Source organism: Gobius niger (genome assembly GCF_951799975.1).
Source record: "Gobius niger genome assembly, chromosome: 10".
Lineage (NCBI taxonomy): Eukaryota > Metazoa > Chordata > Actinopteri > Gobiiformes > Gobiidae > Gobius > Gobius niger.
In genome coordinates, this window is record NC_136861.1 from 33,403,511 (window position 1) to 33,422,185 (window position 18,675).

The following is an 18,675-nucleotide window of genomic DNA, read 5'->3' on the forward strand; positions in this document are numbered from 1 at the left end:
CCTACAACTATGACCTCTACATTCATCGGTAACCTGGTTTTCTGAGGAACTATTGTCGGTTGATGCGTTTGCACCGTGTCGTGCTATTTGACTTCATCATGTCGTTGTGTGAAAAGAGATATCACAGTGGGCGGAGGCAGGCTGTGCTGGCAGCTGGGCAGGAGATAATCCTCCAGCCGGGACCTTAGCCGCTCAAGTACAAACTCCCCATGAACGGCTATTGTGGCTGCCATCAGATGAAAGGGACAAAACGTGTCCAGCGAGAGGGAGGGGGCGCCCTGCAGCTCCGGCCGGCCGCACACAGACAGGCCTCAGTCCACCGCACAATGCTGCGGTTGTCTCTTCACTGTACACTCGCTCAAAAAACTGCCCAGCATGCAAATGTTTAACTTCTCTTTTCCACATGTTGTCACAGGATGACTTTTCTTTTTCGTTTGCCTTTGACACTGCAGCATCGCTGTCAGACCCAAACTAAATACAACTTAAGAAGTTATCTGCTTCTTTCTTCTGTCTTTAGCGTGCTATGTTATGGAATATACACTCACCATAAAATGAAGAGATGCTATTTTTTACATAAAATTGATGTATGAAAAGCATAACTTCATTATCCCTGTAAACCCTAAGATTAAAGTAAGGCGGGACGAGTTTAGATAACATAACGGTCCGAGGCACATGATTTTGGTCCATGTTTGGGAATGTTTTGGATGTAATGATAAGGAGCATATTTTCTCATAGCAATGAAACACAAATACTGTAGCATGAAAGGGCTGTTTCAGTATGAGAGTATTTACAATTATATGGATTTAAAGATGTTTTCTGGTGATTGTTATGGGCCTAATTCATTAGCTTTACTTAGTGCCTCATAGTCTGTAGTAAATAATAAATGATCTCAGTTTTATACTTTAGTTTTATGCAACAAAGTTTCTTTATTGGTTAATAAAGAAAAAATTAAAAGAAAATCTCAATATTGATTTAGCCCAAGTTTTAAGACTTTCTGGACAACAATCAGCAACATGGTTTCTATTGACTATTTTATATAAAGTAGAGGTAAGGACAATGCTGATTTTGGGGATATTTCTGACTGATATTTTTGGCTGATTTTTCCAAAGGGTCTGGTCTATAATCTTAAAGCAAAACTACTTGGCCACTCCAGCAGTTGTTTTATTACTTTAGGTGGTGCAATCATAGTGTCTGTCCGGCTTTGTCGTTAGCATTAGCATCCTGTCGTTAGCATTAGCATCCTGTCGCTCGCATTAGCATGCTGTAGTTAGCATTATTCGTTAGCATTAGCATCCTGTCATTAGCATTAGCATCCTGTCGCTCGCATTAGCATGCTGTAGTTAGCATTATTTGTTAGCATTAGCATACTGTTGTGAGCCGCGGCATTTTGCGCAACGATCCAAGATACAATTGCAGAAGTTAGAACTAACTCGGTAATTACATTTTCCAGGTTCTGAGCTACAGCTTGTCCATATTGACAGAGGGTTAGTAAAACTTGTATTTAACAAAGTTGTAGCTAACCAACAGTTTCCCTGTTCCCCTGAGGCACGAGGAAGTCTCTATCACTTTCGGTCCCGGAGATATCGGCTTTTGTCCGGTGCTAGATCGGCCAATAGCCAATATTGTAATATTGGTAGTTTTTTATTTCATAAAGTGCCAGCTAAATCTTTTTATTTGATTTCTATTTTTGTTTCTTTTCTTTAAATTTGAAGTCCTCATGGACTGGAAGCAGTTTGACTGAGGTGAAATGAACTCGGACAAGGAAATGTGAGCAATCCATTGGTTCTAGACTTCTATTTGTAAACTTTATTTTAGCGAATACTCCTCCTAAATCAAGGTAAATCGTTTTTATTGTCCTGCTGCACATGATGTGGCAGTTCTATTTCAGGAGCATGTTTGACAAAGAGAACTTTGTTCATGGAGAGCGAGCCCGTGTGTTCGGACATGTCACTGTCACTGACGGCTTGAGTGTTTGCAGAGAGCGATCTGTTGGTACTGTCCTCGATGAGAATGCAGAGTACGAAGTTCTACAGTAGAGTCTCGTAACCTAGCAACGCTTGGCATCAGTTCTAAGCCAAATGCCAAGCTTCAAACAGCTTCATTATGCACACGCTAATGCAATTATTATTATTAGCCTTTTTGTTTCAAATGTCAAAAACAAAATAGCAGCTGTGTTGGATAATCTGCGTAATTGCAATGCGTTCTGCTCACAAAGTTGACGGGATTTGTTTTTCTGTCTTGGAAAGTATCCAAGAGTATTTCAGGCATTCCGATAAGTCCAGCCATAGATCTGAAGGCCCTCACTCCACTCTATTGTTATGCCCGATTGTAGACGGGGGTAATTACAGAGGGTTACCCAAGTTCAAATAGAGCTTTGAGCTTACCGACCAAAACAAACCCTCCTCCAAACTGGAGCGGCCGATGTCACCGACTGTGGAGCTCACATAGTCCAGTTTCCTTTCTGTTTCATAGTCTAAAAAACACGTCAAAAAAATGTATGTGGCAAGTAGCTAGATGCAAGTTAGTCATTTTATACTCACTACTGCCACCTCAGGTCATACGTGTAACTGCACCTTCTATATTAAGCTCGTGCATGACGGCACTTCAGACCCAAAGTAACAACTTTCTGAGTGACAGTGCAGGATTTTAGAGGCTGTGGTGGTGAACAGGTCTGGGCTCATTCTACACATTAGGACATTGTTGGAACATGTAGGGGGAGGAAAATACATAATTTTAACATTTTTAAAAATCCATATGGTCCCTTTAATGCCGCTTTGAATAGTGTGTAAAATTCTCAAAATGAATGTTCAGGGGTTAAAAATCAGCAATCTACTGCAAACGAAAAGACATTTAGAAATCTAAGTTTGTCTTGGCCATCGATATCACAGAAGTGGGCCTAGAACATCTTGATCAGTGACAAAAGTCTGAAAGGTAAACATCTTGCTGACTAGGTTTGGGCTTCAGAAGTCTGTAAAGTTACCTAAGTAGACGTCTTGCTGACTAGGTTTGGGCTTCAGAAGTCTGTAAAGTTACCAAAGTAAACGTCTTGCTGACTAGGTTTGGGCTTCAGAAGTCTGTAAAGTTACCTAAGTAGACGTCTTGCTGACTAGGTTTGGGCTTCAGAAGTCTGTAAAGTTACCAAAGTAAACGTCTTGCTGACTAGGTTTGGGCTTCAGAAGTCTGTAAAGTTACCAAAGTAGACGTCTTGCTGACTAGGTTCAAGAGTTTTAAACGTTTCCCCAAAGTAAACATCTTTCAAACTGGTTTCGAATTTCTGTGGATTTATTTCCGTATCCCAGCCTCATCAAAACGCAGTTCTCAAGCGAGTCGATCCAAGTAAGTGCAAAAGTGGGACGGTGAAAGTTTGTTCGTCTTAAATGTCGGCGTGAGTTGTTGCCACGCCTGGATGTTTGCCAGCGTGTGGGCCGGCTGCCCCTGGTGCTGCTGACGACTGAAGCATTGTGTCTGACCGCGGCGCCCCCTCCGAGGCACCGCTCAGCCTCCCACAGTTCAGCCTTTTCTGTTTGTTTTTTAAAGACGTTCCTTCGAAAGCTGCGTGATCCCTCGTTCCCACCACTGCGCTCCATGGCCTCCCCCCCGTCTTCTCTCCGCTGAACACTTTTAAACATCGTCAATTCGCACCATCACATGCAGCTCATGACCGCGGCCCCTGGCATTGTGAGGGGTTTTCTGTTCTCGCTCCACCTCTACATAGCATTGGCAATGTTCATTTTAAAAGTTTATTCTTGTTTTCAACCCACTAAAAGAAAGCCAGTTGATATTGTTAAAATGTTGGAACATCTATAGATCAGTGGTTCTTAACTGATGTGGCATAGATTCAGACGGCATCTCTGGGATCGCCCATATATGGTCATTTTTGAAAACAGTTAAGGGGGAAAACTATTTTGAAAATATGTAAATTTTCTCTAATTATTCAAAAACTACTGTAACAAATGCTGAATTATGAATATAGTTTCTACTAAATAATGATTTTTATTTATTTTATTGACCTTTATTTAACCAGGATAGTCCCACTGAGATTAAGAATCTCTTTTTCAGGGGAGTCCTGGCCCCAGACGGGAATCTATTGTACATGTTTTTAGTGGTAGGGGAAACCGGAGTACCCGGAGGAAACCTACGCAGGCACGGGGAGAACATGCAAACTCCACACAGAAAGGCCCCGTCCAGGTGTCGAACCCGGGACCTTCTTGCAGTGAGGCGTGAGCGCTAACCGCTGCGCCACCGTGCCACCCGATACAAAGACATGGGGAGGAGCAAAGTGGTTCAACAGCCCATAAACACATGAATAACGGAGAATGCTAACTTGATGCTACATGTTAGCATCGGGCTAATGCTAACAGTTAGCTAGCGCTAGCTACAACTGCCGTTTTTTCACTTCTACTGAACAATCTGTTGCGACAAAATATCCATATGGGCCCGATTTACACTTGACTTTATTTATGTGTAATAATTAACTTGATATTCCACCAGAAAATGGCTAAAAGAGTGGAAAATTGTGTTTCTCTAAAGATTCTATTTTCCCCCTCGGCGAAGCCACGCCCCCTTCTATGACGAGATGCCGTCTGTATCTATGGGGACCCACTATAGCAGGGGTAGGTAAGTTTGCTCGGTGGAGGGCCGGTTTTCTTCATCGTCAAAAGACCAAGGGCCGGACCCTCCAATTGGAGCAATTGAAGTAAATCATCACTTTCTACATATGCTAGTGTTGTACATCATATACTGGAAAAATGTCCATCGTAAATTAGATAAATTACTTAAAACCGCTTGAATAAAGGGTTTTTTATGTTAAATTTGAGTTTGAACTAATCTAAAATCAGATTGAAACACCAATTATACAAAATAATCCCAATTAAGAAAAAACTTGTGCTTCTTCCATTGGCAAGAATAGGTTTTATCTGCTTTAAGGCCTGACAAAATCCACTCAAATCTACTTGAATTAAGAGATTAAATCTAAAGATTGAGTAATTTCTTAGTATTCTTAGAGTATTCTTTTAGGATTATGGCCTAAAAGGGTGCTCTGCTAAGATATTTTAAGGAATTGACAGTATTTTTAACATTTCTAGAGTACTTTAACAGGCATTTGATCTCTGATTTGGGTCATAATATTTCTCAAAATCATCTCGAGGGCCAGAGTTTGATGATGGAGGGCCGGTTTTGGCCTGAAGTTGCCTACCTCTGCACTATAGGATGACCAATTGTTGAATCCAACTTGAAATATGTGCATTTCCTATCAGCTGTTATTTACTTTAGTAAGCAATAAACAAGGCTATAACGCTGAAATCATGACCAAAACAACTCAAAAGGTTATTTTAACATACATTTTTAGTAGAAATGTTTCCCTGGGATGATTCTGTAACCCACTTTTGGATCCCAATCCACCAGTTGAAGAACCACTGATCGAGATTCCTCACAGCAATAAGTTTATTAGCACATTTCACATTCTGGTCAAAAAGTACAACATTTACATTAGTGCTTCTTTTGAGATTAGGGTCATTAAAGTTCTTAAACACGGAAAAAAAATATAGAAATGGATTTCACTTATGAAAATTAGATGCAGTATCTTTGATTTAGTCATGGGCCAACTCTCTTCTGACGTTTTACTTCTATTCTGCATTAGGTCCACACATTTAAATGGAATAAATGTCCGAATCTGATGGGAATGTAATGTAATGCTAAAATCTGTCTTCCATGGATTTGACATGTTCTACAAAACTTTCTCACCCTGTAGTTCAGAGCTCCACGTTTTCAAATGCGTGTGATTCTTGTAATATTAGTTTTAGCAGTTCACATTCCCACTTTCTCTCATTTTCTGCAGCATTTTAGTTGGGATCCATCTGCTGCTGTCAAAATGTGCAGGTTTATTTTGGTTTTCGCTAAAATCGGTGGACGAAAAGGACACTTCCACGTATCGCCCGTGAGTCAGCGATTAGCGCCACGTCCACCGCCGCTCGCGGGGCTTAATGAAATCACTTGGATCAGACACAATTGGACAATGTGCCAACGTGTGTGACTGTTACAAAGAGGAGGTCAGGGGGAGTTCACAGGGAGAGGCCTGGCAGCGAGCTGGCAGCCTTTGTCACGGGGGATACATATGGCGCGTTCGTTCAACACTATCCAGCTGTGTTCTTTTATGTATTCTGATCCTGCAGGTACTACGGCTGCACAGCTTCCTGGTTTCGGCATCATTTACATCCAGAATTTCAATTTAGTCTGTTTTAGAGCCTTTTTAGACCCGGTTTAGTCCTGAAATGGTGTTGATCTTGGCCTGGTGAGACTTGGTAGGTTAAATATTTGTTGAGGTGGAAAAAATGTTTACAATATTCTTCGTGTTGCTTCAATGTTTGCATGTTATCTTGTGTATGCAGTGTTGCAAACTGTTTTGTATAAACATTTGTAAGCGTTGCCCTCTTTTGAATACCACAAAACTCTTTTTTTAAATGTGACATTGTGCTACTGTCTGTAACCTGTATCTATAACCTCAGTGCCCTAACGCCGTGGCTCAGGGGGAGCAGGTGGGCCCGGCCTGTGGCAGCTGGTATTCTGCTGCATCACTGGAACTGATTCTCTTATGGCATGAACTAGTTTGACATCTGCTTACCAAGTTCTCACCGAAGGTTGAACGAATGTGCAGCTTCGGTGAGATTTGCAATGCATGTTTGAACTCAGGATTATTTGAGCAACATCATTTGAGAGAAGACACGTTTGTGTAAAGTGTAATGGCGATGATTAGTGATGCACGATAATGCCAATTTGAACCGATAACCGATAATTCCGCATGTCTCGATACCGATAACCGATAATGACACCGATAATTATGTATATATATTTGCACTTTATTTTGTGACAAGAACTCGATGTAACAGTTCTGCCCAAAATGTATTAACTCTACCAAGCAATATACAAGTGTATAGATATAAATCAAATAATGAGTTTTACTTTGGGTTTGGGTCTGCACCTTTTTCTAAAGCTCTTTGTTTTTGCAGTTCCATCATCTGAGCAGGTCTGTCTCTGTTCATCTGTGTCACATCTTCTAGCATCCCTAGCAATGATGTTTGTTTGATTGTTTGCAGAGGGTGTTATATTACATAGACTTGCTGCTGTAGCTTCAGGTTTGACCATGAATACTTTTACATGACAATTGTGAGGCGTCCACTTAACACTTTCGGAACGTTGACAGTGCAGTACATGACTTTATCCAGCAGCGCTGTATGCCCATCACGCTCCATTGCTAGACAGAGGAAGACAGTTCAGCCCTGTATTTAACTTCCTGAAAACCTTTGGATGTTTTGGCTTTCTGGTCTGGGGCAACTCTGGTGTTTAGCTCTGTGTTTACTTCCCTAACTATATTTCTTGTTCCATTACAAATTTTCCAAGGTGTAAAGTTCCATATGGATGCCGGACACGATGCTTAAAGTTAGTTTTTTGCTAATTTGCGGCTCGTGTAGCGCAGAAGGCAATGTGCACGTGCTTTGGCCGTGTTTTTCATTGCGAACATGAGCAGAGGGGACTGCAGGCTTGATCTGAAGATGGGCTGGGGGGTGTCACAGGAACTGTCCATTTTGCGCAAAAATGCTTAGTACGAGAAGACAAAGAAGAAGGAGAAGAAGATCTTTCTTTATATAGCAACAATCAAAGACGGTCACAACAATCCATCTATGGCTGTCTGAAAATAGACCCGTTGAAAACCACAGACCAACAATTTTTTTTTTGCCTCCTGCGCAGTTTTCCAGTTGTGACCAATCACATTCAGATCAGATGGAGATTGACCCAGCCGTATTTGACAGCAGAGGGAAAACATACGCCAGATTTCCCAAACGGTGACGGCGGTGCTTAATTCAGCGCGGCGCGAGATTGCCATGCCCTTTTCCTCTGCCGTACGGAGACGGCGAGCGCGTAAACAGCTTTCTGCTTGAATTATGCAGATGGAGTGTGATCAGAGGGAGTGCGCGCGAGACGGCCTTTAGCGAAGACGTCTGGCGTGAAAGTGCAAAGTAGTTCTTCACCGGCAGAGCTTCGGCAAAGCAGATGTGACACCAGAGATTAATCCCGTCCCCTCCCCCTCAACGCCACCCCCGCCCACTCACAGAAGCAAAGGGGAAAAGAAAAGCCTGGATTACGCAACCAATATCAGTCTGTCATCTTCAAAATATAGCACCTTTTCAGGTCAGAGAAGACGGTGCAAAGCTTGTAGGAATGCCTTCATCAGCTCGAGGATAGACGACTGTAACGCCCTCTACACTGGACTGAACCAATCACTCCTCAATCGACTTCAACTGGTACGAAACGCAGCAGCTCGTCTCCTCTCCAACACCTCCAGACGCTCACACATCACCCCAGTCCTCCGCTCTCTCCACTGGCTCCCGGTGGCGTTTAGGGTGGACTTTAAGGTCCTGATGTTTGTTTTCAAGGCCATCAATGGTCTGGCCCCGGCCGACCTCGACGAATTAGTAACGGTCTACGAACCAGCCAGAACTCTGCGCTCCTCTGAACACACCTCCCTCGTCACTCCCAAGTTTAAATACAAAAAAGTTTGGAGGCCGGTCATTTGCCGCGCAAGGCCCAAAGCTGTGGAACGCACTTCCGGTCCAGCTTCGAAACATCACAGAGCTGAGTGTTTTTAAATCACAGTTGAAGACACATTTTTTCAGGAAAGCCTTCGGATAGCCACCGACTGCTGTTTTTATGTGTTTTTGTATTTATTGTTGTCTACTATGATTCTTGTTTTTATCCTGGAAAGCGCTCTGGGCACCTTCTGGTTGTTGTTGGGCGCTATACAAATAAAATTTGATTGATTGATTGATTGATTGATTGATTGTGTCCATGAAATGTGAACTGGTAGAGGTTGAAACTACAGCATACAGGTTTTGAACATGAGACCTCATGGCGACAAGGAATGGGTCAATGCCTTACATGGTGCTATGGTATTAAGATCAGTCTGTATTAAAAAATCAAAAAATTTGGATTTTTTAAATTTGGTTTCTGCCAAAAAAAACAAACAAACTCAGCCTTCCTTTGAGATCCACTAAAGACTGCATTTTACTATCGTTACATGAAATGCACCGATCTAGCTTTTTTTTGCTTCCTTTACCGATGCCAATACTGGAGGTTTGAGTTTTAACCGTCATCAAGAGACTTTCCTAAAAGTGGCTTCTTTGAGTGAAAAATGTAATGGTCTCTTAAAACTAACTCAGTGACTGAATTCTCCAGGTTCTTGGCTTCAAAATGATATACAGCATATCCATATTCATTTTAGATTTAAGTAGTAAAGCTTAAAAAACAGTGAGAGCTGAAACTGGTGTTGGTTCAGTATCAGATATTTGTAGCCGATACTCAATTTTTTCCTGTATTGGCTGTATCTGATAACGGTATCGGATCGGTGCATCCCTAATATTTACTGTCAAATGTAAGTAGATTCCTACAGAATATTTTTTTATATAGACCTTGTAAAATACTAGAGAAATATAGCCCATCTCTTTAAAAGTAAACACACATAAAACCACAAATATCTAAAGCTACTTACACCATTTCATTGCGACTTTTTTCCACACTGAGATATGTTCTTACCTGAGCTTAGACGAGTTGATGCGTACCTGTCTGGTCTTTGTGCGTGCCCTTTGAAGAGGAATATGCTGGGAGAGGCCAGTGTTATATAGTCTTAATTTTAGTCAAAGTGATATTTTTGACGACTAATATTGGACTAAAACTAAAATAAAAGTTGTTCATGAGACTAAAACTATGACTAAAATGTCCAGATATTTTAGTCAACTAAAATAAGACTAAATAAAAATAAAAATGAGACTAAAATCATCCACACTTCTATTGACCGTCTGAAAGAGCCTCAGATCATGTAAATTCTCTGCCAAATGAGCAGCTCTGAGCTTTGTTCATGTGGAGCAGCTCCAGGAAGCAGAGGAACAACATTAAATATGATTAGAATGAATATTATAAATAAGTCGACTAAATTTGTCTTAAATTTAGTCGAATAAAACTAGACTAAAATTAAAAAGATTTATTTGACTAAATCTCGAAAATTAAATTCCATTTTAGTAAAAAGTTTAGGACTAAAACTAAATTAAAATACGTTGTCAAAATTAACACTGGGAGAGGCTAAATGCTAGCAACATCTTTGGACATTTTGCGAGACTGAGGGCACGCACAAAGACCAGACAGGTACGCGTCAACTCGTCTAAGCTCAGGTAAGAACATATCTCAGTGTGGAAGAACGGTGGCCTGTTCCTTTAAGTCTGTAAGATAGTTAAGGAGAAACAACAGTTCTAGACATGGAAAGCCCTCTGTTCGGCTCATCGAACACATTATATCTGTCCGTCATGTCTCGTGTCGTCCGTCGCTGCATAATGTGTCGTCTTTTGTCGCCCGCAGGTATTAAATGAAGAATGTGACCAGAACTGGTACAAGGCAGAGCTAAACGGGAAAGATGGCTTCATTCCGAAGAACTACATAGAGATGAAAGCCCATCCGTAAGTACAACGCCCGCCATTTTTGAAGGTTTTGCCAAATTTTTCCTCTTATTTTTCACCGTGTTTTCGTTTTGCAAAAGTGGTTCAATTTGAGATCTTTTGGTTAGTTTGACTGACGCCGTGCTCGTAGTCACAGAGAGTGATTGAAAGCGAATCGCGCCGGCGTTGGCTGCGTCCCTGGAGTGCCTCCGAGCCAGAGCAGCTCTCTTTATTAAAGGCTCAGGGCCTCTTAGACTTAATTGAATATTGACCTTCCTGCATCAGCACAGGCGCTCACACACGCCGCTCTTCACCGGGATGTTTTCCTCGGTTTTGTCCACAAACTTTCGAAGGCCGTGTACAATGTTGGGCAATCAGCTCGGTTCTGTCGATATTTCACACTCGTCCAGGAGCCTTTACACCCGAGAGAAACCTTGAATGTGAAGCACTAAACCAATACAAGGATCTCAAGCGTTTTTAACCGAACAAGACCCCGTGGTAAAGTTTCATGTACTGGCTAAATGATGACGTTTTTACAATTGCAAGCATTAAAACATATGTGTTTGCAAGTAATTACGCAGCCCAAGTGTACAATGTAATCTCTTCTATTCATGCTATTCTTTTTATGCACTTTATAATTTGTTGATTGAGTAGGACAAGAAACACATTCTACGAGAACGATGACATGATTTTGACATAATAAAGATTAAATATTTCCTTATACCAGTGTTAATTTCGTCGACTAAAATATTTAGTCTTAATTTTAGTCAAAGTGATATTTTTGACGACTAAAATTGGACTAAAACTAAATTAAAAGTTTCTCATGAGACTAAAACTATAACTAAAATGTCCAGATATTTTAGTCGACTAAAATAAAACTAAATAAAAATGAAAAGGAGAGACTAAAATCATCCAAACTTCTATTGAGCGTCTGAAAGAGCCTCAGATCATGTAAATTCTCTGCCAAAGGATCAGCTCTGAGCTTTGTTCATGTGAGAGAAGCTCTATAAAGCAGAAGAGCTTTATTAAATATGATTAAAATGAATATTATCAATGCAAAGTCGACTAAATTAGTCTTAATTTTAGTCGACTAAAACTAGACTAAAATTGAAACGATTTTTTCCACTAAATCTCGACTAAAATTACATTACATTTTAGTCAAAAGACTAAGACTAAAACTAAATTAAAATATGTTGTCAAAATTAACACTACCTTATACTGAACTGAAATGGAAGTAAATGAAAAAATAATTAATTCTGTATATTGTATTACCTATTACAGGGAGTAGGAGGGGCTTATGGTAGCTCACTTGGAGGATCAGGAAGAGAAACTGCAGGATATTTTTTCCAAAAAAACAAAACAAAAACAAATTCCACAATATTACTCTATGTAGATCCTGCAAAATCTTGAACAAAATTTGAATAAGTGATTTGAGATGACTGAGTGCTTTGTTCACTGTTGGTTGATGTATTATCTTATACATTTATACAAAACAATCAGCGCTGCTCTTTGTTGTGAGGATAATGTAATTGTCAATTAAGACTTGAATGCTCAATGGGACATTTTAGAGACAAAAAGTAATTAATAAAATGTCCAGTCATGCAAGTGAAGGAATGTTCATTATTATCCAGTCACTGCCCTGACGAAGACTCTGACATGTTGGCGTTAAAATAAAAAGATGATACCAGCAGCACTGTCTGTGTGCCTCGGATTTCATTCAGTTATTGTGCTTTGTAATTTTCTGCTCACTCGGGCTCCTGAAGAGCAGCAGATGCTTTTACTGAGCTTGGATCCGGCGAGCACTCCTGCAAGTTGTTTGGATGCTCATTATTAATTTATTTGCATGGAACAATGTATATTGATGGGCAACTAGTGCGGTAAATATGCCATACCATAGAGTTAGGTCTGAATGATTTGTCACATTTGCAATTTTAGATTCAGATTCCCTACCATCTCGTACAAAGAAAATGTGAAGACAAGGATTTAGGTCTAGGGCTGGGTTAACCCCTTAACTCCCACCTGAACCAAGCACATTTTCTCCAGTTTGGCTTTACCCCAATCTAAAAGCTTCTGGAAAAAAGGTGTGGAAAATAGCGACAGAACTGAGAGGAAAACAATGATGAAGATGTGACAAAAAAGTGAGAAAACGTTGACAAAAAAGTGACCAAAAAATTACCCCAAAAAATGACTAAAAAATGACAAAAATGGATTAAAAAAAATGACAAAAAAGTTACAATTTTGAAAGTTGAATTCCCCCCCCCTCCCAAAAGATGGAAAAAAATCTGATGACGTGAGTTTTGTAGGTCTTAGCATTCAAATGAGGTGTTACACTGGCCTACAGGATTTGCGTCAAGCTGAACTGGAGAAAATGCTCTCGATTCAGGCGGGAGTTAAGAGGTTAAAGGGATATTTCAGGATTTTTGACATAGGGCCTCATTTCCTAGTTATCCAGAGTGTTGCTGATTTCTGGATTTGCTAATTTCTTTTCTTATTTTCTTTGTAAGTCATGCAGTTCTTATGTTTGAAGAGTTTCGTGGCGCTAGGCTAGTGCAAGGCTAGCACATTTCTATGGTATCAGCTAGCCTGCATTAAAATCTTATGTACAATAAGTAAAAGCAAAAATCTTAAGGAGCGGAATTATAACAATAAGGAAATGAGAATAAATAAAAAGGATACAAATGAGAACAGACTATAAAAAAATAGGTGCAAAGTTTACAGTGGTAGTGCAGGTTGACAATAAGTGATGCTGATACAGAGATTATTGCACGTAGTTTACGTATGTGACTTCACAGTCTTGTTGTTCAGTCTGACAGCAGTGGGGATGAAGGACCTGCTCCTTCTTGCACTGAGGGTGTCTCAGTCTGCCACTGAAAGAGCTGCTCAGCATTGACAAAAAAGTGATGAAAAATGGATGAAAAAGTGGCAAAAATGTCGCAAGAAATTGACCAAAAATTTACCAAAAATGACAAAATGTGACAAAAAAATGACAAAAATGTGATAAAAAATTGACAAAAAAATTGCAAAAAACTGACCAAAAAAAAGGACAAAAATGTGAGAGAAAAAAATGACCCAAACAATGACAAAAAAGTAACAAAAATGAGTTGACTACCCAACAAAAAAATGATAGAAAAAAAATGTGATGTACGTGAGGAAAAAGATCCTCTCGGTTCCGGCGGGAGTTAAGAGATTAAAAAGAGTTCAAAAAGCGCTGTGCCATAAGACGAAGATATGGCTGCAAAAGAATGAATTTTCTGAAGAACGTAGCCTGACAAGAGGCACCAGTCCCTTCATGATTTACTGGTGGTTTTCTTTCGCCTTCAGTGAGACAGATTAGATTATGTTGGTGGCCATAGTCTTTTAATTACCGAGTCAAATTTGACCTTATTTCCCGCTCTTCATGCCTCTGCTGTGTGCGCATAAGGACAAAAAGACCCCCTCATTGTGTGGTCTGCAGCGCATTCTCCCCCCACCGGTCACAATAGCAGGCCATAAATATAAACCAAGTCAAGGTTCTGAAATGTAGGTCAGTATACTCGTCGGCGAGCGTGAAATACGAGCATCACGGCGCTGCACTCGCGTGTTTACATGGAGAAGAGCGCCCGCCGTTTAGCTTCCTCTCTGGCCCGCCGTGCCGGAGCAGATGGCGAGATGATGAAACTTTAATTAGAAGGCGGCGCAAAAAAAAAGAAGGAAAAAAAAAAAAGAAAGGCCATGTAAGTCAAAGCGCACTTAGGCACACAGTAGCGTGCGTCCTGCGGTGTAGCCTTTCCAGCTAAGCCGATTCTACACCGGCTTTTAATGGGAAAGTGCCAGCGAGACGGGTTTCCTGCCAGCTCGGAGAAACCCCTAAATGACCAGAAGGCTGCGCCGGGGCGAGTGGGAGGAGCCTCCCGCCGCGGCCAGGGGCGGAGGAGCAGACGTCGGCGCAGTTGTGTTAGCGCCTCACCTGGGCGTTCGAGCGAGGTCACTGAGACCAAGGACACGGGGGCTTGTGTGACCCGAGCTAGCCTTTTTAGAGACGGCCGTTCCATGATGATGTGGAGGAATGATTTTAGCAGCTCTCAGTTGTACAGTTACAGTGCTTCTCTCAACTTAAAGTGCATATGCTTTGTGCTTTGTTTTCTTTGACCATTTTTGTGATGTTTATGGCTCCACTTCCTTATTGGACACCGACAGGAAGTGACATAGATGGAGGCAAACCATTTTTAACTGTACAACCATGTTATGTCAATGGGAAATGAGTCAAACTGCTTTGGAACTGCACCTCGTTCTATGTCACTTCCTGTCAGTAGCTTAAAAATGTAAATACAATTACTTTTCCTCCCTTCATTAAATTGCTGCTTCACTGAAATAATAATTAACAATAATATATAATAATAACGAACCCAATACAGTCAACAGCTTGAGAACCGTTCTCTCTGATTGATCAATGATGCCCAATTGGTCAGGATTCTCATTTGTTTGAATTATAAGGTTATACTGCACTTAAATATAGCCAATTATAAATGATATGGAATATATTGAACAGCTAATTCATCCAACCATTTGAATATGAGTCATTCCGCCAAAACAGTGCCTTTTTGTCTCCAAAGGAAATAAACAGCCTCAAAATCACAACCAGTTGTTGAAAAAGAAAATCCAAAAATCAAATTTTTATAAATGTGTTTTGTGGCCTGTGATTTTTCATGTTTAATAAGGTATAAAATGTGTAAATTATCGCTAGAACTAAACCAATCAGTGACTCTCTCTTTGTGGACATTTGGAGAGGGGGGGGAACATGTCACGTCATTCCTGTTACCAATTTTTTAATGTGTAAATCCAAGTATGTTTCTGTTCTAACTTATTTAATCAATATCTCCAACAAATGTTTTTGTGCTTCTGTGCTAGTTAGCATTAGCAAATTGGCAAATTAGTCAAATGTTGTCATTCCTGTTACCATTCTGAGGAAGAGAAATAGGGAAAATCCATACAAAGAATAAAAAAAGAGACTGAGATGGCCCCCATACATGTTGTACACATAAACATCTACCATTTTTTAAAATATCAAGAAAAATCCTTTAAATAAAATGTTTTGGGGCTGTTTTAAAGCTGATTTGGAGGCGTGACCCATATAGATTTCCATATGATAGTGCGGCCCAGTGGGAGAAGGCCTTCGGATTATGGCTCCCGGCTGGCGACGCTTTGGGGATCCCATTGGAAGACCTTTGGGAAGTCTCTATCGCGGTCCTAGAAATGAATTAACTTCTTCAGAATCCATTAAAATTAGGAAAACATTTATATAGGTTTAAAAATAAAAAAATAAAATTAGCGATACAAATGTGTTGCAAGTAATGATTAAAAAATGGTTCCGCTTTGTGGTTCTCGACTGATGCAACATTTCACTTTCAAAGGGAGTGCGCTTGGATGTGGTCATGGATTAGCCTCTGAGGGACTGTTAGCCCCGTATTATTTTTGTTCTGGCAAATGGAGCACAGTTGGACAAAAATACGAATCCTGCCTCTTTATGCAGACCAGAGGGATTCGCCACAAATTATTTAAGACTTTTGCGGTTTGGGACAGAAACGCGCCTTGATGGAGGATGCTTTCATAAATAGCTGCAATTTTTACTCATATGATACAAATTACAGTCATATTTTCGTCACCCAGGTGTTTCCAGCCTCCCACAGAAAGTCTTCAGCTTTCATTATTAACATTCACCTGAGTGTGATAGAGCTGGAGAAGTGTTTGGGCCAATGGCGGTTCTGAATTATTCAAAGCCGTAAAAAGCTTTCAGTCGAGCACTCTGTTCTGTCCAGCCGTCTCAGTGTTTCTTTGTGTCCCTGGGTCCGTCAGTCAGGGCATCTGAAGTAGAGGACTGCAGTGCGTGCATCATCTTAAAAAGATGAGTCTGAAAGGGAAGTGAAACGTGGCTTTTCAAAAATATCTCGCTCAAACTTTGACAGACACACTTCCCCATAGGCAGTCGAATCGTGCGCACGTTGACAAAGAGAATGCTTTCTTTTACTTTCCTTTCATTCCTTTCAGACATTTTGAATTTGATCAAATAATAAGTTTAGGGTTTTTTCTCAAAAGCATTAGCGGCTGAACCTGATATTCATATTGTCCAGCAAAAACCTCCTCAGTTTCATCAATATTAAGACATTTTTACAGCTAGATTTACTTAAGTAATGGGGTATTTGTTAAACCAGGTAATGGCCTTATTATGATGATACTACAAGGCTCATTTCCACTATCAACCGCTAACTTTGAATAGATACAGACGGCATCTCTGGAACCGCCCATATATGGTCATGTTTGAAAACAGTGAAGGGGAAAACAATTTTGACAAAAATCGAAACTTTCTCTAATTAATCAAAAACTACTTTAACAAACGCTGAATTATGAATATAGTTTTCTACTAAATAAAGATAAAGACATGGAGAGGAGCAAAGTGGTTCAACAGCCCATAAATACTTTTTTTTTTTTTAAACGGAGAATGCTAACATGATGCTACATGTTAGCAATGCGCTAATGCTAACGCTAGCTAGCGCTTGCTTTGACTGCCGTTTCTTCGTTTCTACTGAACAATCTGCTTTGAATAAACATCCATATGGACCTGACTTAGACTTGATTTGTATGTGATAAATAAGTTTATATTTCGCCGGAAAAAATGGCTAAAAAGAGTAAAAACTGTGTTTCCCAAAATGACGAGTCGCCATCTGTATCGATATGTGGCTTTAGCCGTCTTTTAGCGAGCCTTCTCAACTCTATCTCAGCCAAATGTCCTCAAAAAGCTATGAAATGAAGAATCGTTAGCAATAGCATTAGCCTAATATTCAAATGTAGCTAAACCTTTGGCTTACGTTGTGGTTGTGCGATCGTCGGTAGAAGCACAGTCGTTGACAAATCATCTACGCATAAATGTACACATTTCACAACTAGCCTCTGAGTCTGTTTATCAGAGGCTAAATCATGCGTTTAGTTCAGTATTCTAGAAATGACTTCTGTTTTAAAAGATTTCACATGCCAGATGCTATATTGGGCCGCTCGTCTGACACCATCAAATCTAATCTGACTTCTACCGGGAAAAACTCTACTGTATTGAACACGTATTCGCAGGAAAGTGACATAACACCATTTTTTTTTTTGCAGAATTAGCCCTGCACCTGCGCAGTGGTGGTTTTTGCCAAGGATGGTGATGCCCTCCTCAAATGGTGCAGCCATAGTTGTATTGTTAGAAGCCAAGCAGAAGTGACGTGTATTTTTAGACATTGCTCTATGCATTTTCTGTCAACACTCTCACTTGCACAAGCTGTGAAATACTGTCATTATGGGTCAACATGTGTGTCCTTCAAACAAGCTATCGATCAATAAAGATGCACTGGTTAGCTAGCAATATTCAATAGTTTGTAAGCTAGTTTCATAATGATTTCTTTAGCGTGTTTTTGAGCATGTAAGAATACTCGTTTGTAAAAAATGTATTGTATTCAGCCGCTGTCAGCTACTAGGCTATGCTAACACCAAACTTAAACTGTGTCCTTTTTATTCAAACTGCTACATTATTGCGCCGACCCACTGTGGAAATGTGTCGCTCCTCCTTTTGTGAGCGCACAGACTGAACAGTGAGCTCTGTCCTGCACCTGCTGCATCCACCCCCCCACTCTGCGCGCAGCCCGCACAGCACCCCGCACAGCACCCTGCATAGCACCCTGCATAGCACCCTGCACCACTTTCACTCCCACTGCCGCAGCACTGTACGGGGGCTTTTGTGCGCCTCCATTCTGCCTTTTTCACTGCTGCAACAAGTTGATGAAGGGGGTGGATTGTGGACACTTGTCTTCGTTTTAAAGCCCTGTCTCGCTGCGCCACAAAGGGAATGTTAGCTTTTAGTGGAGATGTGGTTGTTGTGGGGGTAAAGTGTCTTTGGGCTGGTAAAAACAACGTGCTACTTGACAATATTTAAAAAACTAGACTAAAAAACTAGACTAAAATTGAACAAAACTAGAAAAGTGACATGACATAAACTGAACTTTTGCACATATCAGATGAAAGGCTGCGCTGATTTTGCAATATGTTGTAGCTTCTTTTAATTTGTAATTATGGATGTGCAGCCCTACTGTTCAGCTAACTGAAAACAACAATTTACAGTTAAAACATTACATTAGCTACTGTTCCTGGCTGTATTATCTAAATTGGGTTTAATTGTGCCGAGACATCT

At 40.5% G+C, this 18,675-nt stretch overlaps 1 protein-coding gene across 1 annotated transcript in view; it reads left to right on the forward strand.

Moving 5' to 3' along the window:
- Positions 1–18,675, forward strand: part of LOC306969674 (growth factor receptor-bound protein 2) — a 51,518-nt gene that overhangs the window by 24,881 nt on the left and 7,962 nt on the right. Inside the window, exon 3 of the mRNA XM_079565368.1 lies at positions 10,402–10,499. Coding sequence (XP_079421494.1) covers positions 10,402–10,499 — 98 coding nt within the window. The remainder of the gene's footprint in view (positions 1–10,401; positions 10,500–18,675) is intronic.